This window comes from Akanthomyces muscarius, chromosome 6 (assembly GCF_028009165.1).
Source record: "Akanthomyces muscarius strain Ve6 chromosome 6, whole genome shotgun sequence".
Lineage (NCBI taxonomy): Eukaryota > Fungi > Ascomycota > Sordariomycetes > Hypocreales > Cordycipitaceae > Akanthomyces > Akanthomyces muscarius.
The window spans coordinates 3,598,017-3,625,857 of NC_079246.1; the positions used below are offsets into that span (position 1 = coordinate 3,598,017).

General features: G+C 54.2%; 12 protein-coding genes across 12 annotated transcripts; 4 read left to right on the forward strand and 8 right to left on the reverse strand.

Moving 5' to 3' along the window:
• Positions 1-37: 37 nt before the first annotated feature.
• Positions 38-2,193, reverse strand: LMH87_001287 (uncharacterized protein; the record flags this gene model as incomplete). Its single annotated transcript, XM_056199341.1, has 4 exons — positions 38-317; positions 369-1,252; positions 1,303-1,536; positions 1,585-2,193. 4 exons carry the CDS (start codon positions 2,191-2,193, stop codon positions 38-40), a joined length of 2,007 nt encoding a protein of 668 aa, XP_056056197.1.
• A 1,131-nt stretch (positions 2,194-3,324) lies between these two features.
• On the forward strand, positions 3,325-3,785 carry LMH87_001288 (uncharacterized protein; the record flags this gene model as incomplete). Its single annotated transcript, XM_056199342.1, has 3 exons — positions 3,325-3,454; positions 3,539-3,650; positions 3,746-3,785. The coding sequence occupies 3 exons, from the start codon at positions 3,325-3,327 to the stop codon at positions 3,783-3,785; spliced, it is 282 nt and encodes a 93-aa protein (XP_056056198.1).
• A 277-nt stretch (positions 3,786-4,062) lies between these two features.
• LMH87_001289 (uncharacterized protein) lies at positions 4,063-5,536 on the reverse strand (the record flags this gene model as incomplete). Its single annotated transcript, XM_056199343.1, has 4 exons — positions 4,063-4,085; positions 4,147-4,905; positions 4,968-5,385; positions 5,471-5,536. 4 exons carry the CDS (start codon positions 5,534-5,536, stop codon positions 4,063-4,065), a joined length of 1,266 nt encoding a protein of 421 aa, XP_056056199.1.
• Positions 5,537-6,088: 552 nt separating this feature from the next.
• Positions 6,089-8,035, reverse strand: LMH87_001290 (uncharacterized protein; the record flags this gene model as incomplete). The annotated part of the gene is made up of 1 exon (XM_056199344.1): positions 6,089-8,035. One exon carries the CDS (start codon positions 8,033-8,035, stop codon positions 6,089-6,091), a length of 1,947 nt encoding a protein of 648 aa, XP_056056200.1.
• Positions 8,036-10,035: 2,000 nt separating this feature from the next.
• On the reverse strand, positions 10,036-11,602 carry LMH87_001291 (uncharacterized protein; the record flags this gene model as incomplete). Its single annotated transcript, XM_056199345.1, has 2 exons — positions 10,036-10,936; positions 11,007-11,602. 2 exons carry the CDS (start codon positions 11,600-11,602, stop codon positions 10,036-10,038), a joined length of 1,497 nt encoding a protein of 498 aa, XP_056056201.1.
• Positions 11,603-12,310: 708 nt separating this feature from the next.
• Positions 12,311-13,458, reverse strand: LMH87_001292 (uncharacterized protein; the record flags this gene model as incomplete). Its single annotated transcript, XM_056199346.1, has 5 exons — positions 12,311-12,380; positions 12,427-12,488; positions 12,536-13,086; positions 13,144-13,234; positions 13,399-13,458. 5 exons carry the CDS (start codon positions 13,456-13,458, stop codon positions 12,311-12,313), a joined length of 834 nt encoding a protein of 277 aa, XP_056056202.1.
• Positions 13,459-14,282: 824 nt separating this feature from the next.
• LMH87_001293 (uncharacterized protein) lies at positions 14,283-15,076 on the reverse strand (the record flags this gene model as incomplete). The annotated part of the gene is made up of 3 exons (XM_056199347.1): positions 14,283-14,636; positions 14,696-14,878; positions 14,927-15,076. The coding sequence occupies 3 exons, from the start codon at positions 15,074-15,076 to the stop codon at positions 14,283-14,285; spliced, it is 687 nt and encodes a 228-aa protein (XP_056056203.1).
• A 1,559-nt stretch (positions 15,077-16,635) lies between these two features.
• On the reverse strand, positions 16,636-17,544 carry LMH87_001294 (uncharacterized protein; the record flags this gene model as incomplete). The annotated part of the gene is made up of 2 exons (XM_056199348.1): positions 16,636-17,259; positions 17,308-17,544. 2 exons carry the CDS (start codon positions 17,542-17,544, stop codon positions 16,636-16,638), a joined length of 861 nt encoding a protein of 286 aa, XP_056056204.1.
• Positions 17,545-19,652: 2,108 nt separating this feature from the next.
• Positions 19,653-20,087, forward strand: LMH87_001295 (uncharacterized protein; the record flags this gene model as incomplete). Its single annotated transcript, XM_056199349.1, has 3 exons — positions 19,653-19,674; positions 19,821-19,842; positions 19,898-20,087. The coding sequence occupies 3 exons, from the start codon at positions 19,653-19,655 to the stop codon at positions 20,085-20,087; spliced, it is 234 nt and encodes a 77-aa protein (XP_056056205.1).
• A 45-nt stretch (positions 20,088-20,132) lies between these two features.
• LMH87_001296 (uncharacterized protein) lies at positions 20,133-21,597 on the forward strand (the record flags this gene model as incomplete). Its single annotated transcript, XM_056199350.1, has 3 exons — positions 20,133-20,525; positions 20,585-21,451; positions 21,511-21,597. 3 exons carry the CDS (start codon positions 20,133-20,135, stop codon positions 21,595-21,597), a joined length of 1,347 nt encoding a protein of 448 aa, XP_056056206.1.
• Positions 21,598-21,791: 194 nt separating this feature from the next.
• LMH87_001297 (uncharacterized protein) lies at positions 21,792-22,958 on the reverse strand (the record flags this gene model as incomplete). Its single annotated transcript, XM_056199352.1, has 1 exon — positions 21,792-22,958. The coding sequence occupies one exon, from the start codon at positions 22,956-22,958 to the stop codon at positions 21,792-21,794; it is 1,167 nt and encodes a 388-aa protein (XP_056056207.1).
• A 2,451-nt stretch (positions 22,959-25,409) lies between these two features.
• LMH87_001298 (uncharacterized protein) lies at positions 25,410-26,161 on the forward strand (the record flags this gene model as incomplete). The annotated part of the gene is made up of 2 exons (XM_056199353.1): positions 25,410-25,739; positions 25,790-26,161. 2 exons carry the CDS (start codon positions 25,410-25,412, stop codon positions 26,159-26,161), a joined length of 702 nt encoding a protein of 233 aa, XP_056056208.1.
• Positions 26,162-27,841: the final 1,680 nt, after the last annotated feature.

Consider the following 27,841-nt stretch of genomic DNA (forward strand, 5'->3'; position numbering starts at 1 on the left):
TGAAATGCAAAGTTGGTTCCAAAAATACAAACGCCGTCTATGCCGCCCAGCCCTTCTTCTTGCGATACCACGCCAGCGTCGCCAGTCCACACTGGATCCGCATGCCCATCCTAGCATCTAGGACATAGGCCTCCCACAGCCTCGCCTTTTCCAAGTTGTCCTCGCATTCCTTGACCTTTTCCTTTTGGTACGCCTCCGTCTGAGCGGCGTCCAGGTCAGAGGGCGGCTGACCGCACTGGGCCCACGCAATGGCGGCTACTTCGTGAATCGCCGCAGGCACGACGTAGTCTTCCTTGTGTCCACCCTTGAACAGGTTTCTAGACCATGTTAGCATCGTCGTCCTCGCAATCGGGTATACATGTACTTACTTGTCGTGCGACAGCACCTCCTCTTGCAGTAGGGCCCTGGCCTCGTCAAGGCGGTTGGCCCCGCGCAGAATCGAGGCCAGAGACACAGCGCGCACGCCCAGTTCGTCTCTGTCTTTCAGCTTCTCAAGCTTGTCGGCCGGCGCTGTGAGCCTGCTCCAGGCCAGACACTCCTCTGCCTTTTCAAACTCGCTCGTGGCCATCCACTTGGGTCCGCTCCAGGCAAACATCATTTCCACCGCGGGACTGACCGCCACTGCATCGACCAGATCCAAGCCGAGCTCCTTGCTGCGTGCCTCCCACTTTTGCACCTTGCGCTGCACAAACGTTTCAAACGGAAGCTGGCGAGCCATGAATTTCTTCTTGGTCGTCGTCTCGCCGGATTTGCGGAGGTACTTTTCGGCAGTCTTCTTTTCGGTGCTGGCTTCCGCCGCGTCACCACGCGCGACCGCATCGCGATACAGCTCCAGCGACGCCGCGCCCGCCATGTAATAGTACAGGGCCGCGCTCCACGTGTTGACCTCGACGCAGTGCAGGAAGTACTTGCGCATGCGCGGCCAGTCGTGGGCCGACATGGAAAAGAGGGCGAGGGTGAATTGGTTAATGGCCGTCACCTGCTTCATCTTGGACGGCGTGCCGCCTTCCAGCTCCGCAATACCGGCGGGCAAGTCGCGGCGACCCGCGAGGCCCTTGGCTTCTTCAATAAGCCACATGCGCGACTGGGGATAGCGTTCTCGCATGGTGGAGAGCAGGTCGGCGACCTTTTGCTGGGGAATGCCGTACGGCTCGGCGGATTCGTCAAAGTCGGCCTCGTGAGGCTGGATATCGATGAGGCCCAGCATGCTGTGGTAAAAATTAAGCAGCATGATGCCAGCGAATGCGCCGTTCTGTATCAGTATATTAGCATGAGGTCAATCCCGCTTCGAGGCATACATACCGCATTGGGATGGGCTACAGAACGCCAGAGCATGCGGATGCCTGCTTCGCGATCACCTCTGAAACCCACGATGGACAAGACACGAGCAAATGCTGGCGGCATCAGTGACATCATGAGCATCAAAATACCCATACACATGTTGACGCCCGAGTGAATAAAGGCGTCGATGGGGTTCGCCATCTCAACGTCAATATCTTGCAGCGCCGGCGCCGTGCTGTTCAGCGAGGTAGGGAGCTTCTCCATATCAGCCGACAAGCCTTCGAGGCTGGTGCTAGACGATACCGGTGTCTGTGTTGCCGAAAAGACTTTTTTGTCCTCCGTTGATGCGCGGGCGCTGGCGACGGCGGCACTACTGGACCCTTTCCGGGCGCGCTGCTTCTTAAAGTACTCGTTTTCTTTGGTGATGATGGCATCTAGCGTGATATACGCCCTCCGCAGCTTCAGGAAGCTCTTCATGGCCTCAATCACGCTCTCGTTTAAGACTCCCAGGACGGCTGACATGAGCTGCGTCTGCGTCACGACGAGCTCGTACTCTGTGCCGGGTGGGTAAATCTCGCCCGCGGCATGGCCCGCCGCCGCTCGTTTCTGTGCGCGCTTGAGGTCATCCCAGGCCCTCGTCTCGCATTTCGCTAGCAGGTCCGCCGCCTTGCTAATGTTTTCCTTTTCAAAGCCCAAGATGGCCTTCATGAAGAAGACGAGCGCGGTGCCAAGGTCGTGGTAGGTCGAGTTGCCTTTGCGCAGCTCCGTTTCGGCGCCATCGATGTCGTCGTTGATGATGAGGTTGGTGGCGCGCATGGCCTGCTCGAGGTCGCCGCGCTCGGTTGCCAGTTCTGCCTTGAGGTCGACGGCATTAGCCTTGGGGCCGGCGAACCACGAGGTGAGGCGGCTCATGACGTCGCGATTTGTGAAATGTCGCGATTTGCGAAATATCGCTCAAGATCCGCTACAGTTGCGCCCAAACCCGACAAAAGTGCGCTGAAACAAAGGAAAATGAGAGAAAAATTGCAATTGGGGGTAATGGAAAAGTAAGATGTAATGATCAAGTCCTTATCGGATGCGAAACTCGGCGCACGCGTGCACTGCCCGGATCTGACGGCAGGCGCTGAGGCCCCGCCGACCGGTGACGACGACAGCGGCATGTCCGCTGGATTTTACGCCTTGATTCGGGGCCGTTGGGTGACGGAGTTAGCACGCACGCCGGCTTTCTGGTCCGCCTGGCTGAGGCTAGAGCAAGGCTGTGGGCGCTAGTTGGGCGTCAGCGGCGGAGGGAGGACGCTGTGAGATGGGGATGTGGGATGGATGTGCCTGGGGGACGCTATCGGCCAATGGGATGCGCTGTGATTTCAGGTGTGATTGGCTTTGATATGAGGCTGGTATGGAGGCGTCGACTTGGTAACGTTAGAGGTCAGTCGGCCATTTTATTAATCTAAATCAAGCACGGGTGCTGGCGTTTGTCGTCGCTGCTGTACAAAGGAAGCCCTCCGTTAAAAAGGCCTGCCAGCACGTGGCTACGAAGGCAGCCCACTGATGCTGACAGGTGCTGGTCGCGACTTTTTGCTGGAGAGGTTGTTTGACGCGGCAGAAACCACATGAGCTCGTCAGGCTCGTCAGACGCACGTGCTGGCCTCCAACAAGACCTACAACACACAAATAGCTCTGCTAAAGTTTCCATTCGTAGATATTCTTCTCGTACCGTTAGAAATGTTGTTTCTTCTTTTTTCCCTCTCAGAATGAAATCCCCCGGTTCATAGCAGGCTTGGTTCTCGAAACCAACCAAATACAGCCTACCCTATACCCCGGGACCGAGTTCTTCCGCCCTCGCTCGCCCCACGTCAACTGGCGCTCGACAGCTCACGCAAGCATCCACCTGCCTGTCGCTGCGATCTGACCCCAAGCTCCAGCCCGCACCTCATCATACAACACATTCTCTCGCGCCGCCACCAACCACGTCCCTTGCTTGCGCATTCACCGCATCACCTAGCTTTTCACATATACGTCGCGCGCACAGCATCACCAGCCACAATGGCCGCCGACAAGATCGACGACAAGACCACCACCGCCGCAGCCGGCGACCAGCAGCAGCAGCCGCCCAAGGAGACCAAGGCCACTGCTCTGGGCGAGGACGACGAGTTTGAGGACTTTCCCGTTGACGGTGCGTCCGCCCCCTCTTATATGGCCCTCTTCTTTGAACCATGAGCGCAGCGAGGACCCAAAAAGCTAACGAGATGATGGGCAGACTGGCCGGAGGACCAGACGGAAGCCGCGCAGGGCTCGGGTCAAACCAAGCACCTGTGGGAGGAGAGCTGGGACGACGACGACACGACGGATGACTTCTCGACACAGCTCAAGTGCGTTGATACCGTTTCCTGCCCATGTGCCCACCGAGCGACGACGCCAGGGTGTTTTGATGATGGGACTATGGATTGAAGCTAACCGTGTACAGGGAGGAACTCAAAAAGGTCGAGTCGTCGAAACGGAGATAGAACGAGCGAAATTACATACCCAGGGAAAAAAAAATATGACAATATGGTTGGAAGGGCAGAGATAGACTGGGCTTTAATGGGCTGAGTATGCCTGCTACATAAATCATGACGAATACAATGATCAGGTCAATGATGATGTACATTTGCGCCAATTCCATGCTACAAGTTATGGTGACATGAGTTTGCTGAACGGAATACGGTATTTGAGCTCCTCAACGTCGTGCGACCATGCAGATGCCATTAAGCGTTCATTGAGTGTCTATTTTGCTACTTTTGACTACAGGCGGCTGCTCTGCCTATCTAGACCCATCTCGTCAACGGGTTCCCGCAACAACATCAAACAGCCAAAGCATTTACTTACTCGACAGAGCAGTGACGCCAGGCAGCTCCTTGCCCTCGAGCAGCTCGAGCGAAGCACCGCCACCAGTGGAAACGTGGCTGAGCTGGTCCTCGACGCCATACTTGGCCGCCACAGTTGCCGTGTCGCCGCCACCGATGATGACAATCTTGCCATTCTTGCAGCCACTAACAGCAGCATCGAGCGTGGCCTTGGTGCCCTTGGCAAACTTGTCAAACTCGAAGACACCGGCGGGGCCGTTCCAGAGAATCGTCTTGGACTCGTTGATGGCGGCCTCGAACAGCTTGATCGACTCCTTGCCGCAGTCGAGACCCATCCAGCCGTCGGGGATGCCGTCCTTGTCGGTCGCGTAGCCCTCGGCGGCGTCCTTGTCAAACTTGTCGGCGGTGACAAAGTCGGTGGGCAGGACTACCTTGACGTTCTTGGCCTTGGCCTTTTCCATCAGCTTGGGGACCGTCTTGGAGCCGGGCTCGTCAAAGAGCGAGTTGCCAATCTTCATGTCGTCAATGACCTTTTTGAAGGTAAAGGCCATGCCGCCGCAGACAATGAGGGTGTTGACCTTGTCGAGGAGGTTGTCGATGAGCTGGATCTTGTCGGAAATCTTGGCGCCGCCGAGGATGGCGAGGAACGGGCGCTCGGGCGACTCGAGGGCCTTGGCAAAGTAGTCGAGCTCCTTCTTCATGAGGAAGCCAGCGGCCTTTTGGGGGAGATCGACGCCGACCATGGAGGAGTGGGCGCGGTGGGCGGTACCGAAAGCGTCGTCTAGAAACTGTTAGCACCAAAAAAACTCAAGCGGCATAGTTGTAGGAGAGGGGAGCACGTACTGACGTAGACGTCGCCGAGAGCAGTGAGGCCCTTGCGGAACTCGTCGACCTTGGCCTTGTCGGCCTTGGTCTTGTTGCCGTCGGCGTCCTTGGCGCTGCCCTCCTCCTCAATGTGGAAGCGCAGGTTCTCGAGCAGGATGACGGCGCCATTGTCGGCGCCATTGACAATCTTCTCGACCTCGGGGCCGACGCAGTCTGGGGCAAAGGTAACCGACTTGCCGAGCTGCTTCTCGAGCTCGGGGACGACGGGCTTGAGCGAGTACTTTGCGTTGACCTGGCCGTTGGGGCGGCCGAGGTGGGACATGAGGATGACGGCCTTGGCGCCATGGTCGAGAGCGTGCTTGATGGTCGGGATGGCGCCGACGATGCGCTGGGGGTTGGTGATCTTGGTGCCGTCGAGGGGGACGTTAAAGTCGACCTGGGAGAGAAGAAGGGGTGGTCAGAATGGCTCCTAAATCATGTCTTTGGTGGTGTGGTGGTGATGGCGGGGTACCCGAACTCACCCGAATGAGGACGCGCTTGCCCTTGACGTCGACGTCGGTAATGGAGAGCTTGTTGGAGAGCGACATTTTGAAAATGACCTGATGGGTGCTCTGGATTGTGTAGAAAAGAAGCGGAAGTTTCTATAGCTCGTTGTCAAAAAGCCAAGACAGGTGTTGATGGCAAGGTGGGATGGAGGGGCAACGGAGGGGCGAGGTAATTTACGGATGCAGATGGTTTGGGTTGAGTCGAGCTCCCGACGTCAACCACCCACTTTGGAGCTCCCCACTTCTCGGCCAGTCAACAGATAGCTGTGCGGCCAAAAGCCTCATGAAAAAAAGACGGAAAAAAAAGCGAGGTCATCAATGCAATACTGTGGACACTAGATGAGAAAACAAGAGTAATTTGTGCATTTACGCGGGTGTGTACCGGCGAGCAACAAACCATTGTGCCACTGCAACAAACAGGGTGGAACAACCTCGATCGCCCGTCTTTGGGCAATCGTCCTATATATAAATGCTTGTAGTATCCAATACGATATATATTACGAAAAAATACCATTATATTTCAACGAGACAATAATCTCAAATCTCATACTATAAGACTGTTTCTTGTCTCTATGCGATACTATGAGTCGTCTCCTACGGTGTGACAATATTAAAGTCGCCATCACCAGCTTCAAGAACCCCGGCAAGCTGCTCTAATTTCGCGCCATTGCCTGCAATCTTCATTCCAGCCGCCTTCATCTTTCCGACGTCGAGCATCGAGATTACCATCGTGGGCAACACCTTTGCCTCGCAGCAAATCGTCACATCTGGCTTGGTTTTGCGCGCTTTCTGACTGTAGACGAGCGCTCCGTTGGAAAGCCACACGTAATAATCCTTGGACTTGTCCGTCAGAGAAACCTTGATCTGAATGTCCTCTCCCCAGGCCTCCGGCCCCTTGATGAGCACCGAGAGCGAGTCAAACACCATTTCCGGAGTGAGCTGCGACATGATGTCAGGCGACGCGAACGAAGTTGGCGTCCCAAAGTTGCCGCTCCGAAGCTCCGTCGCTCCTGAAATGTAGAAATTTCGCCAGGGCCCATTCTCGGAGCCATATCCCAGCTGCTCGTACGTGTCTGCAAGCATGTCACGAACGGTCTGATTCCTCGGGTAGGCAAAGACTGCGTGGTTGAACAACTCGGCCGCCCAACGATAGTCACCTTGCGCGAAAGCTGACCTCGCCTTCTCCGCCAAAGGTTCCAGTCCGCCAATCGCGTCAACATAGCGACGGGCTCTCTCGGTGGGAGTGTGCTGCCAGAGGTTTGCCGGCACACCATCAAACCATCCCATGTAGCGTTGGTATATGGCTTTGACGTTGTGGCTGATGGAGCCATAGTAGCCTCGCGTGTTCCAGGCTTGCTCCAGCGCCGGCGGCAATGTAAAGTTCTCGGCAATCTCGCTTCCCGTAAATCCTTGGTTGATCATGCGCAATGTCTGAGCATCCAAGTACGCGTACATGTCCCGCTGGCAGGTGAGATATTTCACCACGCGCTCTTGCTCCCAAGTCGGCCAGTGATGGCTTGCAAACACAACCTCGAGGCCGTCGCCGAACAAGTCAATCGTCTCCGTGAGATAATGCGCCCAGTCGCGAGCATTACGCACGAGAGACCCGCGCAGCGTCAGTATGTTGTGCATGGTGTGAGTCGCATCCTCCGCCGCACACAGCGCTTTGAACTGCGGCAGGTATATGAGCATCTCGGAGGGAGCTTCTGTGCCGGGAGCCATCTGGAACGTCATTTGAATGCCATCCACCTCCATTTTCGAACCAGTCGTACTTATGAGAGTGGTGGGCGCAATCAGCCCCGCCGGCCCAAGCGGCAAGGTCAGCCCAAGACCGGCGCCGATCTGCCCAGTTGGCCCACGCTGCAGCGCTGCGCCAAACATGTAGGCGCTGCGCCGGCTCATCGCGGTGCCGGCGTAGATGTTCTCTGACGCGGCACTCTCAAGAAATCCCGAGGGTGCAATAATTTCCACCTCACCAGAGTCGACGCTTTCCTGGGAGACAAACCCTCTTACACCGCCAAAATGATCAGCGTGAGAATGGGTGTAGATGATGGCTTTGATGGGTTTGTCACTACGATATTTGCGGTACAACTCTAAAGCGGCGGCGCCAGTCTCCGTAGTCGTAAGTGTATCGATGACCACGATGCTTCGAGGACCTTCAACAAAGGTTGTGTGTGACAGGTCAAGACCGCGGACCTGATATATACCTTCCACAACTTCGAAAAGTCCATCCTTGCCAGTCAGTCTGGACTGGCGCCATAGGCTAGGATTAGCAGTATCAGGACTGGAATTGTTCAGAAATTCGTAATTGCCACCGTCCCAAACAATGCTACCGTTTGTTGTAGTGATTTTGTTCGGCCGCAGCTGGCCAATCAAGCCTCTTGCCGCATCGTCAAAATCTTGTACATTGTCGAAGGGAAGACTGGAGAGTACATTCTGCTGGTGCTTTCGTATAAACTCGGTCGCTGGTTTGGAAGATGTTGCCGAAGCTGAGAACATGAAGCAGAGGCTAACGAGTGTCCACGAGCGGAAAATATGCATTTTGGAAAAGTGAGAAGAATCTTTGGAACGATGTCTTTGATCGCAAGGCAGTCAATTGGCTGTCAACGGACTTGAAAAAATCGTTGCCTGTTACCTGGAGACGAAATTGAGTAGTGAGTGATAAGGGAGTTAATGAATTCACTTGCGACAAGTTCTGGCGCCATATATACGCAGTACGCACAGGTGGTGTCAGTGGTCCATTTTGGCCATGACGCTTTTCATTGCTGCCACATTTAATTCGTAGTTTGTAAGCGATGACTATGACGCGATGTACGACAGTCAACATTTTGCAATCTAATCTACATGGGGACGCATCGCTTTCCGCTCTGCATGGCTTCCACTCAACGTATGCATCGGGTTTCTCATCAATCATTAAAGTTCGATAGACTGCTTTCGGCACTCTCAGCTTGTGCACTCCTAGTTCCAACATGGCAACTGCCCCAGAATGGAGCCAGACTTGCCCGTCAGTCTTGAACCGGCTATCCAGGACTTACATCATGCCTCTGCCTATTGACCACTCTGGCGTGGCTGCCAAGGCTTTAGCACTCTTGTCTTTGACCTGAGGTCCACGCCGCGCCACGCCGAGAGGATAGTAGCGAAAATGCGTGAACTAGCCGAGAGCGAAATTTTACCCAACATTCGTTTTACAGCAGATATACGTAATTAAGAAGTGGCTCAGGAGCTAGCCCAGCCAGTCTTGTACGGCAGCTACCGTCGTTGAGATCGTACGATGGAGCTACTGCGGCTATAAGCAGGGCCAGTCGCCCATTATCCGATGGCGCCAAGAAACAGCTCGTAAGGTCAGGCGTATTGAAAGAATTTGCAGGTTACATACCGCGGGCGGAGCTGGACGAAGTGGGTGAGCGACGGCCCGAGTCGCGACGCCCGTGTCGGTATTGTCTTCTTCTGGCGTAGATGCCTCACAGACTTGGGTTCCATAGATATCATGTACTCCTGTTGGACTGAACTAAATTAAATCTAGAATGATGCAAGAGCCGGCGCGTGCAACGCGAATTTAAAGAGCATAATAGAGCCCCTGTTCGCTGATAGCTGAAAATTGTAAGTGGTTTCCTATCGTCCGTTGATATGAATGCGATATTGTACACTGCTGGCAAAGTGTCTGTGACATATCGTCAAAAGGCGAGGTTTGGTAGAGGCTCCAATTTACAGCAAATGACGACACGTATTAAACTCGTTTGTTGGTAATTCTTATTGGATGAAGGCAAGTGACCGCTTCGATTCGGTTGCCGACAGCCCGCAGAAATTGAGTTCCGCGGCGTTCCGTGGACAGGCGACGTTCCGCGGAGCGCTTTTCTTGGAAAACGGCCCAACTGCAACAACCAGTAAATACCGACCCGTCTTTAGCCCTACCATTTTACACAAGAACCGCCAGGGGGTCAAGCCATTGAGGCGGTGGTCTGCCTCCGTCCTCGCCATGCCAAGACCTATTGAAATCCGTGATTGCTCATATCAAAGACTACTGTAGGCCAGAAACAGACTTCAAGTGTGAAAAGGCGTGAAAAGTTTGGTACTTGTGCCAAGTCAACTTGCGACGTACCTTGATTCCAGTGTCTTATCAAAAAGGAAAAATACGTTCGTACGTACCGAAATGAGAACGGTCTAGTTTTCACGGCACGGTCTCGACAGCGAGGATGCAGCTATGAGACGGGGAAAGCCCATCTTTTAGGCCGGCTGTACATTACATGGGTGCTTTGAATGATGCTATTCAATGATCTAGATACCGGCGTAACTACGAGATAGGCCAGTGTCGAGGAATCTGCCCTCTTGAGACGGCCTTTACGATGCATGCTTTGGCATTGGAAAGAAGAGACATTACTAATATTCAATCTATGGTGGAACTTGCTATCACCCCAATTAATTATCCCTGCGAGGGAAAGTGAGCTTGGGATGCACGGGAGTCAGCTATCTGCGCCGCAGCCGCCGCGACTCGGACCGTAGCAGTCGACTTAGCTCCTCAGGTACGCGACGGAGCCCTGCCCTCACGACACGGCCAACGAATTTCGTCTTTTTTTTTGCGTCGTCGATTGCCGTCGCAAGCCCTGTCTTGCCATCTTGTACGTCGACTCCTCGTCTGCCACTTCCTCATCGGCCTCGCGGATCTGCGCCTTGGTCAAGACATACCCGCAGCAGACAATCTCGGGGTCGTCTTCGTCGGGGGTGAGCGCCATAAAGACTGGCCAGACCACTTTGGCCACTTGCTTCTTGCTCAGTGACGCTGGATTGTACTGCTGCGTCTGAGCTGTCCCCGCCGGCTGCTTTGGCGTATTTGCTTGGGACTTGCTGTTCTGGCTGATGCTTGCCGCGCCAATTGTGGTGGACTTTTTCTCGAGTGGCACAGCACGCCAGTCCTCTGGTACCTGGAACAGAAAGACGGCCTCAATCTTATTCTCTATTTCCAACGCCAAACTCCACGCCTCGGCCGCACCTTCGCAGAGCAGGCGCACTTTTTCCTCGAGTCTCGCCCGTGGAGCCCACGGCTCCAGCGCATCGACAATATCGCCAACAGCGCTGGCAATGCCGCCGCTTTGCATGGCGCGCTGTTTGTTGTCTGGAAGCTCCTTGAAAAGTCGCAGCAGAACAGCACGCACGTAAGCCTCGTGCTCTGCGTCTTCAACTGCCAGGTGGCGAAGCACGCGATGTAGATTGCCGTCCGGGTCCACGAGAGCCTGCTGAAAGACGTATTTGGCAAGCGCTTCACCCGTTACGGCGAGAGCGGCGACGACACGCATCTGTTTCGCCGCTGACGAGTTGGATGCTGGCAGTGGGATACCCAGCTTTTCTATGGCGGCCACAGGCGCCGCGTCTGCCGCCACGTCGATAGTCAACTCGGCCTTGTACAAGTCCAGAAATCGATGGAAGATATCGGACAGTGCCACCTTGCTGCAATCAAAGTATTAGCCGTATTTCGACACCTTCGGAACTACCAAGAACGGCCCGCGGAGGAACACACATCTGTGCCTTGGCATCTGCCACCGGCTGCAGTGGAACAACAAAAGACTGGAGGGTGGCAAGGGACGCATTCGCATTCGTCAACTCCAGTTTGTTGCGAGCCATGTCCTGCTTCGCCGTCTGCAAGCTGCTGCTCAAAGCCGTACGACTCGACTTTTCCTTGTCAAGCTCCTCCTTGGTCTTTTCGTACAGCGTCTGCTGGCGACTTATCTCGGCAGACTTTTTCTTGATGGTTTCGACCTGCGTCAGGATGCTTTTCTCCTGATCCTTGATCTGGCGGTCCAGCGTCTCGGCCTTTGTCTCTGCGCTTCGCAAGCTTTGCACCTTGTCCTTTTGATCCTGCAGTTCACGCAGGACAATGTTCCTATCGGCATCCCATTTGTTACGCTGCTCGGCAATCGAGGCCAAATTGGTCCGATTCGCCACTTCGAGGTCGGAGTTTCGCTTCAGCAGCTGTTCGTTTTCAATGTCAATTTGCAGCAGCCTCTTGAGTACCGGACTCGACGAGACGAGGCTGATGGCGTCCAGTGACGGGTCCAAACCGTTGGACGATGGCCCATTTTCCTCTTTGGGGGGTTTCGCTCGTTGTGATGGCATAACTGCGTAGATGGTGGCCTAACGATTTAAGCGGATATGAGAATACGCGAGCCCCAACGGCTGCTCTTGTATAGAACCGCTGTGGTTCGCATCGTTCGCATCGAAGTCGCTACTCGGTGGGTAGTGGTTCTGTCATTGGTTGCAGTGATATGCTGTCTCAGCGCCAAAATCCGAAGGCGAGTAGTATTGAGGGGTTCCGCCAGTCATTCGCCAGTCTCAGCGCCAAAGGATCAGCTGAACAGCTTGCATACATAGCGGTAGGCCACTGCAGCTTCCACCGCATGTATAGCTGCTACTTCCACCAAAAAACCCAGGGTCAAAGCTGCAGGGTGATGTGTACAGAGACTGAGTACGTGTCGCCGCCGGGGGCCATAGCCAATCACCCAGTGCAGTAATGACAGGGGCTGGCGGCGGCTGCGCAGCCTCGGTGGACATCTGCAGCTTGCAGATCAGAGGCATTGACAGCTATGGGCACTGGGAATACGCGGAGACGAAAACAAAGAACGCCATGGGAATGTCGGGCGATTACCTCCGCAGGCAACTCACGAGCTAGGAAGAACGACCCTGAGTACCGAAGAAAAATACGTATGCATTACGCCAAACGCCATGTGGCCCAAATTAGTAACCAGCCCAGTACACTACTAGGAAAAGTACAGAATGCCCCGTGGTTCTACTGGGTTTTGACAAACCCTCCATCTAGACCCTTACCTAAGCCTCCATTATAGTCGTCTTACCCTGTAATGTCTTGCGATTCTCGACCGCACCTGTAAACTTGAATCTATTCGAGTTGCCGTGGGTCAGGCGTGAGCAGCAAAACTGCTTACTCGCTGCTGTTGTTGAGAGACAGGTATGCAGTCCAGGCAATACCGACAGTCGAGACAAATGGCTACCACCGGTTAGCTGCAGACATAGACAGGGACGTAACGGACTTACCAGCTGGTACTGCACAGGCATCAGACGAAAGTTGACGAGCTGCACAGCCGGCCACACGACATAGTTGGCCTTGAGTGTCGGCACATACATGTCGCGAAGCTTGTTGCTGATGGCACGGCGGCCACCACCTTCCGCCACTGTCATGGCGCTAAAGAAGAGAGCCACACCAAAGGGCGCGAAAACAATCTGGTCAAAGGCCACGCGCTTCAGGGCTGGGCCAAAGGAGCTCGTCTTGGACATGGGGAAGAGGCGCTCGAGCAGCTTGAACCAGCGGAACTGGATAGGCGCGACGCAGAAGCCGTAGCCCATGAAGCGGGTCAGACGCTCAAAGTCGAACGCCGGCGGCATGCCGGTGTTGGGGCCGAAGCTACCGAGCGAGTCCTTCTCGTAATAGGGGCTCTTGCGGCCGAGTTCGTGGATTTCGACGGTGACGGTTTCGTCCTTGCCGCCGCCGGGCTTGCGGACGACGCGGTGGCGAAAAGCCGTGATGACCTGAGCGACAGTATCGGCGATGCCACCGAGGAGGGCGTTGGTCACCATCATGGTGATGACTGACAATGTTAGCTTTATTTGACGCTCGAAATTGATGGAGATTTCGGTCGGCATACGTGGTCGCTCCTCGTACGAGGCATTGAACCTCGCCGTCAATCGGGCGGCCAGCGCCATTTCGATAAGGAGGATAAGAGTATGCAGGAGAGGCTGTGTCAAAAGACAAGTTATTAGCAATTGGATTGTGAGTCGACGTTTGATGAATGCGATGGTGCGTGCGCCGATGATGACGGAATAGAGATGGCAGCGTCACCAGTCGAGGCAGCGGAGCCAGGGCGGCGTTAGCGCCTGGCCGATAGAGAGAGATAACGCACAATTCGGCCAAAGATATATCTGTTGACAGCGGAAGACCTCAAGGGCGAGTCCCAAGTCATGCTGGGCGATTCAAATAAATGCGTATCTGCGAAACTTCAAGGTGCAAGAATTAACTGTCGGGGTCGGGAGTAGCGGAAGGCTTAGTTGGCCTTGGCCTCGGGCGGGAGCGATGACGAAAGCGGCGTGGGCGGGCGACAGAGTCAGCGGGCGACTATTTGAAGCTGGATGAAATGGCAAATATAGCAAAACAAAGAACCCGATGAAAATGTCGGATGGTCTGAATGGCAAGTAGCGAAATAGGCCGTACTCCGTACAGACCGATGGATGAGGATGTCGGGAGAAGAAAGTCGGGGTCGCGTGAGGTGTGGCGGAGGATTTGTGGCTGCGTCATGCAGGGTTGAGGGGCGGAGGGCTGCCTGTACAGCGGCCACTCCACTGGAACAAGTCCTGTAACGCGAAACTTTAGCGCTGTGATCCCCCTGTTCCCCTCTTTTCGGCTTGTGGCCCCTTGTGGCTTAGGCCGCTTGGTGATTCTCCTCCCAGTCCAGCACAAGGGGCAAAGATCGAACCACACGTCGAACCAGACGAGTTAAAATAAATAGAAAAATTCCACGACAAACTTGATATACCAAAGTCATAATGATAATTGTTCAACAATTTGATTCCTCTATTTACAGTTCTACCAACATCATTGCTCCGTCCTCTCGGAAGCTGATACGTCACTGTGTCAATACAGTGGATATGCCCCTGAAGCTCGTAGCAGTGGCCAGTAGTTTATTTCCGTCAGCCACTGATGTGCTCGCCAGCCACAATAAACGACAGAGCGCCCGCCAGCCGCTCAACCCTGCAACAAACAGAGACAGCCTGATAAACCAACGTCCGCCTAACCACCACGAGCAATCTTCTGCAGCTGCGCGTACGCTCCGTTGAAAATCTGCGAATCGCCGCCGTACGCGTACTTGTCGCTGTTCTGCCAGAAAGTCTGGAACGGCCAGCCGTTGGGGATCTCGCCTACGCTGCTCGAGTACCGGGCCAGGCTCAGCGGGCACTTTTGGCCAAACGCAGGGCTGTTGCCCGTGCACGTCTTCCACCAGTCGGTCGTGGTGTAGATGATGGGGTACTGCGTCGTCTTGGATTTATAGTGCTCGACAAAGTCGCTGATCCAGTTGACCATGGCGCTCTGCGAGAGGCCATAGCAGGTGGCTCCGTACGGGTTGTACTCGATGTCGAGCATGCCCTGCATACGTCAGACCAGCACTAACGCGACGGTTCAGTTGATGAAATGACAGGACTTACCGGCAAAGTGATGCCGTCACCGCTCCAGCCGCCGCCATGGGCCAGAAAGTAGTCGGCCTGTGCGGCGCCAGACGAACGGTCAGGAAGCGCAAAGTGGTAGCCGCCGCGGATGAAGCCAGCCTTGGTGGCACCAGGGTACTGCGAGCCGAAGCTGGACGAGATGTAACCAGTTCCCTCGGTGGCCTATCTTGTCAGCATCGTCTGTGATTCGGATGGTCCGCTGCAGCATACCTTGATCATGACAAAGCGGGCACCGCTGCTGTAGGCCGCACCCCAGTTGACAGTGGGCTGGTAGCCAGAGACGTCGAAGCCCTGCACCGTGGCAGAAGCGACAGAAGCAAGGCCGGCGATGCCAGCGACAATGGATGAGAATGACTTCATTTTGGTTGCTGTTGCGATACAGTCTCCTCACCAATCCAGACGGGACGACGCTGCCGTATTTATACTTCATTCTTCGGCACTCTCCGCTGACACTGAGAGGCCGTTTACTTATAAATGCAACCCCAAAACAACTTATCGACTTGATTCCGCCGATACCCCTGCGCCTCGATCCAAGTCCTGACCGACCGTGGGGAACCCCAACAGCCACTCAGACTGCAAGTGCCGCCGGCATCTATCTCCTTACTCTAGAACCAGACCGGAAACGTGCTACCATCGGCTCAATCATAGGCCACAGTTGGTGGGACGGCAACGCTACAGGAATCGCGGCTGAACATGGTCGGTGGGCCCGTGAACGAGCAGAGCGAGCATTGCGACGCGCATTATCTTTGCTCCGCTGTAGTTTCCGCTGCAGTTTCCGGCAGTAAATGCTAGTAGCACTCGATTTGGACTGACACAGGTCTTTGTGACGCTTTTAGCTACGCCAGCTAATTCCAAAAGGCCGGCCAACAAGCATTGCAGAGATCAGCCGTCAATGAACGGGAGATTGCCTGAATATCACCTCGCTAATCAGCAATTCAAAACGAACCCCAAGTACAACTCCCCGCCCCGGCGCAAAAGCCCCCAGGAGCGCCGGCAGATCGCCTCGCTAGCGTCGATGTATCCATGTCCCGTCTCCGTCCACAGTACCTTGGCAAAGCTGACATTCTTGGTCAGCGCTCCAATGGCGGCGCAATGTTTGAACAAAAAATGGCAGCTGAAAAAATGTAGAGGTAATTCATTTACAGTTCTGCCAAGCGAGAGTCAAGACCGCCCAGGCATGACCGTTCAGCTCTGCGAGCTAATGTCGTGGGTGAGATTTCCGGCCCGCCTGTTTCCCACTAGCTCGTCCTCGCCATCGTTACCTCTGTATTTCGTGGCGATGTGTGACACCGTGGCGGCGCCTCGTTGTCATTGTCACCTACCTCTTCTAGACACGGTCCTCGGGGGAACGATAACATGGCACCAGATATCACGGCATTCGCTGTTAGTGCCCCTGCGTTGAAGGTGCCGATCCCCTTGCTAGCTCTTCGCTTCAATGGAACCCGACCCTGCGGAGCTTGCCGATATGTGCTGGGGCGATGCTCAAAACGGAAATACACACCGCGCCTGGCCCTCACGAAGCACGGGCAAGAACACATATATCCGACGCATTCCCATTGACAGACATGTATTCATGATGGTTGAAAGCAGCAGCAATGCCGCGGTGGTGCGTTTCCACACCTGTGACGGCGACGGTGAGGGGTTAAAGTGACAGTTGCGGTAGGGCTGGGAGAAGTCGGCTCTGGACCAAAGCACCATCATTCACCCATAAATATGGCCAGGGCTCAGCGGCCTGGGTAGCGAAAGACCGTTGCAGTTGGTAGGCAGACCTCTATTTAATTCACTCTATACCCTCAGCACAGTCCTCTGAGAGCCAGACATGCACGAGCTCACACATTGTTGAGTGGAGTTCTCTTCCATGATTCCAACTCGAGCAAGACTTCGTGCTTATCACAAAATGGTACATCCCGTCAGCCATGCTATTTCAAGGCGGCACCAACAAGCTCCCACGTGTGCTCGGCAATCTTGCCAATCTGCTTCTCTGTAAGGATAGGCTTGCTCTCAACCACCTTCCCCTTATTGTCGATGTAACTCCAGCGCGGCCTCTCTTTGTTGTCCCCAGCCGGTGTCGACACCTTTTCGACGCCATTCAGCAGGTACTCGGCACACGTAGCAGGCGATACTGTGGCAAGGGGAGCAAGCATCTTGGCGATGGAACCCAGATACCACGGCATTTCTCTCATGAGACTCGTGTTGACGCCGCCAGGCCAGGCATGGATGAAGTGCCGCTTGGCGTTGGCGCCTTGCTGCTTTGCGCTTCCCTGTGCTTGTTGGGAGGCAAAATAATTGATCATGGCGTCGTTCATGACCATGCAGTGATTAGAGGCCGTGCCGAGGCTAAAATGCGTCTTAAGATCCAGGTCTTCCCAATGGACCTTGTCTGGGTTCCCGAATTTGCTGTCATAGACAATGACGACCTTGGCGTCCTCCTTGAGCGCTGGCAATAGCTCGCGGATGAGCAGTTGCTTGCCGTAGTAGTGCAGCGCCATCTTGCGATCGATGCCCTCGGGTGTCTCCGTCCTCCCAGCAATCGTCATTATTCCCTGAGTCATGATGAGAAAGTCAAGCTTGTTCGTCTCTGCAGCATGTACCTGCTGGCCCTGTGACGTCCCGGACAGCTGCTGCTTGAGCTTATCTGTAAAGTTCTTGATCTCTCGCATCGATGTTGCCTCGATGGGTTGAAATTCCATGTTGCCATGAGGGATGTGATCGGGCTTGGTACGTCCACCTATGATGACGGATGAGGTAGGTGATGAGGCTGCGATGCGGCACGCCATGCCGTAGCCAATGCCGCTTGTCCCGCCCACGACTAGCGCTCTTGTTGTCATGATGCCTGGCTATTATTTAAAAAGCAAACTTAATGTTCCCGTTCATGTTACGAGGAGATAAAAAACATGGTCTAGATGGTTCGGAACATCGTTTTAGTGCAACCTTGTGGCATGCCGTCCCTGAACGTGTGCTGCGGCGGACTTTATGAGACTTGCGGGCCGGCAACTCCGCCGCACATGACGGCGGCGGCGGACCAAGCCCCAAGCAGGCCTAGACGAATACGGTCAGGGTTCTAGAAGATATAGTAGCTGATTCTATACCGCTGCAGCTGGTGATCCGATTCTCAGGCTCGCTCACCTGGTGGCTGCGCCGAAATGTGCAAATGCTGCAGCTTGTGGGAGCCTCCCTATACCAGACGCGTCATTGGGCGCATTTAGCCTTCTTCCCCTCATTATTTTCTCTCTAAAGCTCTGAATTTCTCTATTTTCTCTGGAGTTGGAGTTTGAAGCACAGAGAAGCGAAGCGCCATCATTACCACCGATCTGAGCGGCAGCATCTCGAATCTCATTCAGAAACGGTCGACTTGTCCCTTGCACATTCCTCGAGAATCAGCTACAAGTGCGATGTAAAGTACCTGGCCAAGCAGATACTCCGACGCGGCTACGTGAGTGTTCATTGCACACAGTCCTTTTTATCAGATGACGTCAATTACATGAAAATACGGTGTAGCCAAAATTAACAAATCGCGTACTCTGGTGCCAACCTACAGCTCCCAAGGCGCCATCATTGGAGAGAGGACTACATGCACACGACGCTGCGGTTGAGTTGCAAAGACGCTTACCTGGGCTGAAGAAATTGAAATGCGGTCGCAAAGTTGACGTCTACACATGGGATACGCACCTTGACACAAAGAGCGCAGCTGATGATGCTTTCAACAAGAAAAATCAGTGTTGTGCTGCGACCTCGGTCTATCTCTCTTGGTGGCCATCCGCGCTTCGTCAATGGCGCATGGATGGAGGCCCACACCGGCTTGAAATATGTGCATCACAACAACAGCAAGCGGAATATGCTTTCAGCATCAGCGGATGTGAAACATTTGCAAAGTCTCGACAGTTGGCACACGAAGGTACCGTCGGCGATTCTCAATCAGCTACAGATGTCATGACGGCGCTGGCAGACTACTCGAGGACGAGACAAGCAGCAGACGCATCCCGTCCGCGAGTGAATTCTCATCCTAGCTTTTTGCCACTCAGGCTTTTCTCGCCTGTCTGATCACTTTCATGCACTCGTGCATGCAGAGTGCCGCGAGGCTGCAGCAGGAGCGGGTGTCTCAGCGGCTTGCAGTAGCCAATCGTAGCCCTGCCTACACATCATATAGAACCGTTATTTCCGGCTAAGCGAGCCTCACAGGACGAGAAGTCGCAGGCTAAATACCGTCATGGATAAGTCTCATTCTTGGTCTGCAGCCCAGCGAGGCTCATCAGCAGGCAGCTAGGAGGCAACAATAGCAAGGGTGATCAGCCCCTAGGGAGCCAGCCCCCACTGATCCGCATGCTGCGCATATGATTGTTGTCCACAAGCATCTTCCTGTGATACCTACAAACCTTGCCCCCGCAAGAGGAAAGCATCGACAATCTCCTGGCGACGTTGGCCATAACGGCGCATTGGCGTCGTGCATCGGCGCAGCTCTGACTCGTCCGGAAGAAAATCGCCAAGCCAGCCACAGATCGCACGGGATCGAACCCGCCGTCTACGGATCTACCGTTTGCTTTCTCGTCCCAACGTTGTCGATCGCAGCTTGCTGAAACGCAAAGCTTACTTACCTTTTTGCACAGATATGATACTATTTACGGCATAATGATGCAAGACGGTTACAACTTTGTCGCACAATGCAGCAACTAGCCCGATCAGCGGTCACACCCCGGGTCATGCTGGAAATAACCTTTCTCAACCACTGGCGTTTATAGGTGAGACATACAGCAACGGGATAGCCAACTAGTCTCAACCAACCGCAGACTAGACTAAGCTTTTCAGCAGGGTTGCGGCACGTTCCAGCGGCGCCGATCCACTAAGCGAAACGATCCATCACCAAGCCCGCACGGCAACGCGGCACATAGTGAATGCGCCACGAGGAGAGAAGAGCTGAAAACCAGTAATTCGCAAAGGCATGCGGGGGACCTTGGAAACAGGTGATGCTCCAAGTTGATTTCGAGCGGAGTCACCCACAGCGGCAACCCAGCAGACCTTTGATTGAAGCTTGTGAAACAGGCCTTGTTAGCTCACACTATGGGCAGGAGCTGACGTCAGTGTTGGCACTGATACCGGTATCGTGTAGCGATTGTCGCCAACGTGGAGAGGTGTGTGGTGCGCGACTGGACGATATAGAGTTTTGCGATAACCAGTCATATGCAGCTACGATGCGACTTTGGACATGCTTTTGACCAGCGATCTTCCACTAGCTTGCGTCATCCTCATCTGGCGACCTCATTGCCAGCGCATGCGGATGCAGCCGTTACGTTATTTATTATATGAGTCTAGTTTCAAGACTGGTATAAGAAGGACACGCCTCGTCAATTTTCCAAGTTGCGGTTTGCAGCACTAGTCAACAGACTACACAACTCAATTACGCAACACCAAGACGAACATCATGGAAGCATTTTTTCAGGCACAGGCCAAGTTTCAGGCCGCCCGCGGCCTCACCAAGGTCCGCGCCAAGCCCAACCAAAACTACAAGCGCCACGGCACCAAGTCGTACGTCTACCTGCTGAACCGCTTCGGCTTCGAGCCCACCAAGCCGGGTCCGTACCACCGCGTCAACACGCTGCAGCAGCGCGGCCTCGCGCAATCCCACGTCGCTGTGGGCGGCCGCGCGCACATCACCTCGCGCCTGGCCAAGAAGGTCGGTGACGATGGCAAGCAGACGGGCGAGGTCACGGCCGAGGACCAGCAGAATGACTCCGAGTACCTGTGCGAGGTGTCCATCGGCACTCCCCCGCAAAAGGTGCTTCTCGACTTTGACACTGGTTCTTCCGATCTCTGGGTACGTCGCTCCTACATGATGGAGTTTGATACCGGACTTTAAAAATCTAATTGATGTAGATCTTTTCCACCGAGCTGGACCAGGCTACCCAAAAGGGCCACACCGTCTTTGACCCGTCCAAGTCGTCCACCTTCAAGAAGCTGCCCGACCAGACATGGCAGATTTCCTACGGCGACGGCAGCTCCGCGTCGGGCGACTGCGGCAGCGACACCGTCGTTATCGGCGGCCTGAGCATCGAGAACCAGACCGTCGAGCTGGCGTCCAAGCTCGCCGACCAGTTCGCCCAGGGCACCGGCGATGGTCTGCTGGGCCTGGCGTTCCCCGCCATCAACACGGTCAAGAAGGGCGGCCAGTCGGCGCCCGCGCAGACGCCCGTCGCCAACATGATGACGCAGGGCGACATCCCCAAGGAGTCGCAGCTTTTCACATCTGCTTTCTACAGCGAGCGTGACTCAAACGGCCCCGAGTCATTCTACACGTTCGGCTACGTTGACAATGATCTCGTCAAGGCGTCGGGCAAAGATATCGCCTGGACAAAAATTGATTCCTCCCAGGGCTTCTGGATGTTTCCCTCGGCGAGCGCCTCCATTGCCGGCAAGGCAATGACGCTCAGCGGCAACATGGCCATTGCCGACACGGGCACCACGCTCGCGCTCGTGTCCGACGAGGTCTGCGACGCGCTGTACAAGGCCATCCCCGGCGCCAAGTACGACTCGCAGCAGCAGGGCTACGTGTTCCCCCTGACTACCAAGCCCGATGACCTGCCCGAGTTCAAGGTTGCGGTCGGCGACAACTTGTTTGTCATCCAGCCCGAGGACCTGGCCTTTGCGCCGGCCGACGACAAGAACTGGTACGGCGGCGTGCAGTCGCGCGGCAATAACCCATTTGACATTTTGGGTGATGCGTTCCTCAAGTCTGTCTATGCAGTATGTTTCAGCTTCTTCCATTCCTCCTTTTATGAACACATTGCTAACATAAGAATCAGATCTGGGACCAGGGAAACCAGCGCTTCGGTGCCGTCCCCAAGATTGAAAAGACGCAGAACTTGACTCCTCCCAAGGCCACCCAGTAGACTACCAGGTTATACCATGTACATAGCTTCACGACAGATTGATACTGTGAAATTTAAAAACTTTGTATGTTCACTATAATCGGATGCAACTGCACTGCGTCCATTGACCAGACGCCGCTTTACATCACATCATGGCACCAAGAAAGCACATCTGATTCAAAAGTTGATTCATTAAAATTTTGCTGGCAATCAATTTATTGCATTTTGCCAGATATAGTTTGCTGTGTGTCGGAAGATGAGCCATCCCCAAACTTGACGGATATGCTTCCCGAGCTCGTGCCCACGTCCGTATGGTGCTCCGGCGTCCCCTTGACGCCCGTCACGCGATGATGCGCCTTGTCCGTCTCCACGCCCTCTCCTGTGATGGACATGCTCCCGGAATTACTATGCGCTTCCACCGTGCCCTCCCACTCATCCGGGTAGGCGATGCGGACACTACCGCTGTTACTCTTGTGCTTGCAGACAAAGCCTGTCTCGTCGGTCTTCTCCCCTGCGCTGCTTTCTGTCCTGTCTTGTTGCGCAGCAGCGACAACGCTAATATTCTGCGTGCCGCTGTTGCTCGCCGTCGCAAAGTCAGACCGGCGGTCGTGGCTGTGGTCGGAGAGGAGCGCGGTAAGGTGCTGCGAGCCGCTATTAGACTTGATGCTGGTGGACTTTGTCAAGCCGAGAACAGCACGGATGGAGCCGGAGGAGGTGATGATGGAGACTGTGCTGTCGCGGCTGGGAAAGTGCACGCGCGAGGTGGCGGCGTCGAGCTTGCCATTGATGCTCAGTGTGCCCGAGTTGGACTTGATGCCCACCTTGCTCTCGTGGGATGGCTTGTCGAAGAGCGGAAGAAGAGTGAGACTCGCAGACCCAGAGCTTGTGACCACGTCAAGGACGTCGTGCGAGGGGAAGAGACCGGTGATGCCGCCGCTGTTGCTGGCGAGGAATAGCTCGCGCGCCGGCACAAAGTCGACATCGGCGGGAGACAGGTGCGTGACACTGCCCGGGATGCTGGGCATTTCAATGTCAGACTTGATGTGATAGTCAGCCGTGGCCACCTGCAGCCGCTCCAGACCGGCGTCTTTTGGCCATCGCAGGTAGATCTGAACAGGCTCGGCGCTGGCCGTGTGGATTACGATCGACTGCCTCTTGTCGGTGATCTCATTCGTCACTTGATGGGAGTACTGTTGGTCCGCACAGACGTCGAGCACGGCGGGTGCGCCGGCAGGTACCTGCTGGATGTGAAGGCTGCCGGAGCGGAAACCGCTCGTGAAGGATTGCAGGGTGCTAAAGAGGCCGCTGCTCTTTTGCTTTTGCACGATGTGCAGCGAGCGCTCGCGGCCGAGGCTCAGAGGCAAGGAGATGAGTGTTTCCATATTGATGGTGTGCGATTTGTCCTGCGTGGTAAATTTTAAATGACTCAAGACGATGGGAATGTAGTTGTCGGTAGTTTTATAGAGGGAAGGTGTACTCCGTATTGGGTGTTGCGTGGCTCCGCGTCAGCAAATCGCCAGCTGAAGACGCTACACAGCCTCGTCTGCCCACATAAAGTGGTGCCACGTAACGTAGGGCTGGCCCATTCGGAGAGTTCCTGGTGATATATGCGTACTTTAACGCCTATGAACAAGCTTAGTGGATGCATAGCTGTAGGCTATTTTATTTGTAGGCGCAGCGGCGAGAGAATGCTGTCGCGTCGATGAACTACGTAACTGGCCACGCCATGACGAGTTAGTCTGATGAGGTGCGCGCTAACTAACGCCATAGGGCTGGTAAATTTGGCGTTGAGACTTTTTCCTACATTGTAGTCATGGCAAGATTCATTCTGCATCACGTTGGCAACCAATGCAGCATGCGACCGTCAAGACTGCTGTAGGGTAGTGCAAATTTCACCAGCTGCTCGGCGTTCCTCCGTGTCCTGATAACAATTCCCAGGGGGGCTGAAAGCGAGGAATATGCTTTGTGAGTGGAGAGGGTGTATTTCCAAAGTAGATGCAGTCCTCTGGGTGTGATTGCCTCGAAGTGAAAGAACCAGCTGACACTAATCCCTTGTTCCGTGGATCTGCCATGCCATTAATCACCAGCGGCTTAGCTAGCCGACGGCTATACATAAACAGGTGCTTAACCGAGAATAAACAAATGATTTGATGTAAGCGATATAGATGCTAGGCCTTTTACGACACAGTGTTTCAGCCAAGGCCGTTGCACTAGTCTCGTATAATGCTACAGTTAGTAAATGGAAACACTGGGCTGCTTGGAGCAAATGCTGGACCAGGTCTTTTACGAAAGCGGCCCAGCACGAGCTTCATCTTGTCCATCTCGCTTGAATGTGAGTTCTATAACTGTGAGAGTTCGCCGGAACTATTCGCCAAGGCAGCCGGCATGCCAATCTCGTTTAGCCTCGTAGTGGCGAAGATGGCCCACAATGGACGCGAGAGCAAGTCTCCAAAGATGGGCAGTCAAATGGCCAGACTAGACAGAACGGTACAAGAGCCAACCGCAATACTTTCTTTTCCAAGGGGTAACACGGAGAAGCGCTGTCTAATTTGATTAACCCAGTGTGTCAGGGCGACTTTAGCACGCAGTGTCGACCTTGGCGCGACGCGTGGCTACACTAGGAATCATGAGGCTGTGAGACAAGTCATTGATGATACACAGTGAAATTGTACATTGTTATGCGCAGTGACAAAGGAAGCCAATCAACCCGATACTCAATACTTAATATGTGGCCGACTCAGCCTTGCAAATGGGGCTGGACAGCTTGCCCTACACTCAGCCACTTCGAGACAGCCACTTCGAGAGAGCCGTGCACAAAGGAGCCAGTCGCGAGGCGTTAATTAAACTTTTTGCCAACGAGTCAAACAAAACATTTGGCTTGTCCCTTCCTTGAGAGAAAAGGTCCTAGTTTTGTATGCTTGCATGCCTGCCTGCCCGGAGAAGTCTGTGGACTGCGTGTAAGTGCCATTTGAGCACTCCTCTCGTCGGAGGTATGTCGCGACGCTGGCTCGCCAGTATCCTGGTCCGTGACCCATCTAATGCTATTTTCCCACAGAATAGACCATGGTTGCAAAACGTAAACAACGGTAGTAATTGTTTGTGATCATCAAGGCTGCATCACTCCGGCCGGCTCGTTCGTGCACTACGCCGACTGCTGAGAACGGCTGCAGTCCAGAACACACTGCCGAGACTAACGCTTTCCGGCCACATGTTTCAGGGCTCGTTGGATATTACGTTCCAGAACAGTCAGGTTCGTGGTCGACATTGCAAGCCTATTTGCTGGGATGCGCTGCGGTACCTGCAGGCGACGGCTGACAAAGAGCACGCCTAAGAATAACCATGGTAACTAGGCTCAGTGGCGTAGATGAGGCTGTGTATTGGCAGATTTTTGGAATCATCAAAGACTTTGGAGGAACACGGCATGGAAGCCCGAATTTGACTGCTGAATTGGCCTTGTCTATGGACTAACATCTGTACGATGCTACTGCCTATTCGCTGATGAGACACTCAAGAGCATGGGCGTGGCCGGGCTAGCTTCGTAGTGTGTCTTCGGCCAACTCGACCTGTTCGCCTCAACTGCCGGTGGCGTAGACGGGGGGCTGTGATCATCTCATACTCGGCGCGTAGCGTGGCCTGGAATAGACAGCTTCTTGCTTCCGCCGGCCCCTGCATGTGTCTGGCAGAGCCTAGACGGGCCTCATCTCCGTGTTGGTTGGCAGATATAAAGGCGGGAGCTCTTCCCATCATCGTCTGTCGCTCATATTCAGTTCCTGTTCTTTATAATACATTACACTTGACTTTTCTTACACGGCACTCGCTTGATTCTACTAAGAATGCATCTCTCCAACGCTCTCCTCGTCGCTGGCGCCGTCGTTGCCAACGCCAAGACCATCCGTGTTGATGTCGGCAAAGACGGCCTCACTTTCGGCCCTAGCGGCACAAAGGCCGCTATCGGTGACCAGATTGAGTTTCACTACTTCCCCAAAGCGCACTCCGTGGTCCAGTCTGGCTTCAAGACCCCGTGTCAGCCTCTTTCTGGTGGCTTCGCCAGCGGCTTTGTGCCGACGGAGCCCAAGGACGCTGGTCTCTCTACCTTCACCGTCACGGTAAAGGACGACAAGCCAATTTGGTTCTACTGTGGCCAGACTGATCACTGCAAGAGGGTAGGTCAATGACCCATATTGAAACAGTCCGGTGACTAACAAGACGATAGGGCATGGTGGGCTCCGTCAACGCCCCAGCCACTGGCAGCACCCTCCCTGCTTTTGTTGAGCTCGCAAAAGCTTCCAACAGCACCATCAATCCCGCGCAGGCGCCTGTCGGCGGCAAGCTCGACATCAAAAAGGCAGGCAGCGTCGGCACCACCTCGATCGTCTCGAGCAAGCCCAGCAGCACCCCTGGTAGCCGCACCACGACCTACAAGACGACCTTTACCAGCAGTGGCGTCGTCGTCACGTCGGCTATCACCGCCACTGTGCCCGCTACTAAGCCTACTGCCAAGCCCACCGTGCCCGTTGTGGTCAATGGCGCTGCCCAGCTCGGCGCGGGTGCCCTGGCTGCTGTCGCTGCCGTTGCAATGCTGTAAAAAGATGGACAAATGTGCTAGTTAGGGAAAAGGCGGAGCGCGAAGTCCCCTTTTTTGTATTTAGGGTTCGAATTATATGGACAAGCGCTGCGAAAGTTTTGGCAATATCTACATACATGTTACTGTATCGATTGTACCGCGCAGGAGGAATGTGTCCAACCTGGTCGGTCGCTCCTCAGCCGTGAATTGAACACATGCATCATATCAGGCGACTTTCATCAGTCATTCATCTGTTTTTGAACGATCTCGGTTGCACGGCCTTTCTATTGAACAGTTTTTGACGCAAGATTTGATTCGCTACATTCTGTGCCACGGCCAAGTACAAGCATTGGTTGAAACAGAAACCCCAATCATGTTCTCCTTGGCCTGCTCAAAACATTGGCGCTTGTCGCATACAGTTTTCCGGAAAGTACTTGATGCAACAAGGGGTCAGTGTTCTCAATTTAGCTACTTTGCGCAATCGTGCCAGTACTGTCCGTCCCACCAGCAGGGGCTTCTCTGAACAAGCTCTGGCGCATCATGCTCTCTGGCTTTGATGTTGCCATCTACAAATTGATTAGTTTCATCCCGTACAGAGAAATGCTTGATAATACCAACTGCCGCGGCAGCTGCGACCGAAGTGAAGATGAGCAAAGTTGCAAATTGCATTTTGGAATAGTGATTGAACGGGAGTGATGAGGCTGTGAAAGCTAGAAACTGATTCAAGTGGTAGTTGGTGTTAATGCAAAGTCAGAAAGTCCTAACTTGGTGGGAAATCGATTCCTTATATAGTTATTAAAGTTGATGATTCTACCTACTCGTCAAACTTTAATTGCGTCCCGCGTAGCTGCGAGAACATAGATGGCATGGGCGAGTGCTCCGATGTGCCGAGATGTACGTACAACGTTATGCCTGTAGGAGCGCCGATCGTCGTACGATTTGTTATGGTAGTTTTTTAAAGTTTTGCCGAGTGCAACGGCAAGCTGATGCCGATACTTGGCTGTTAGATTGTAGTCAATCTCGTGTTCTCCAAGAAAGCTGTGACATGATTTCGTAGCCGTTCTGAGAACCTTTGCAGTGTGAGCTACTAGTATCGTTCTTACCTTCAATTTCGGCATTTGACATGCATTCGGCTGTTTGGCAACTGCCGGCCTTGGGTACCCTGGTGATGGCTATTGAAACCCGGCCCGGCCCGCCTGTCAGCTAATGATCACTAATGTACTGACAGGGTCTACAACATTCATGCGGCTGCACAAAAGACGAAAGGCACATATCCTTGGAAACGGATTCTGATGCACTTGATGCGGATTCTATATTGTGCGTGACTCATAAATAATCTCTGTAGTATCGACCTATTACAGTCACATTGTGAAATGCAGTCCAACCTTCACTTTTGCCTCGTTGCTCGGCTGCTTCCTCGCCCCAGCGGCCTCGCCGAGCAGTCGGCAACACTCAGCATCAGCACAGTTACGTTGTCAAGTGACAGATAAGTCTTGGCCCTCCATGCTTGGCTGAGCTCCATTTCTACTGGATCACTGGTCTAGCAGCCATGAAGACCAGGCCAAAATCACGCGCCGACCGCACGCCTCTCGCTGCGATCCGCCAAGCGCCAAGTCGCCGGAGCGCCAGGACAAAGACATATTACGCGAAGGACATGTGCCAAGTATATAGCTCTCCTTTCGCAACGCGGAACTGAGTTAC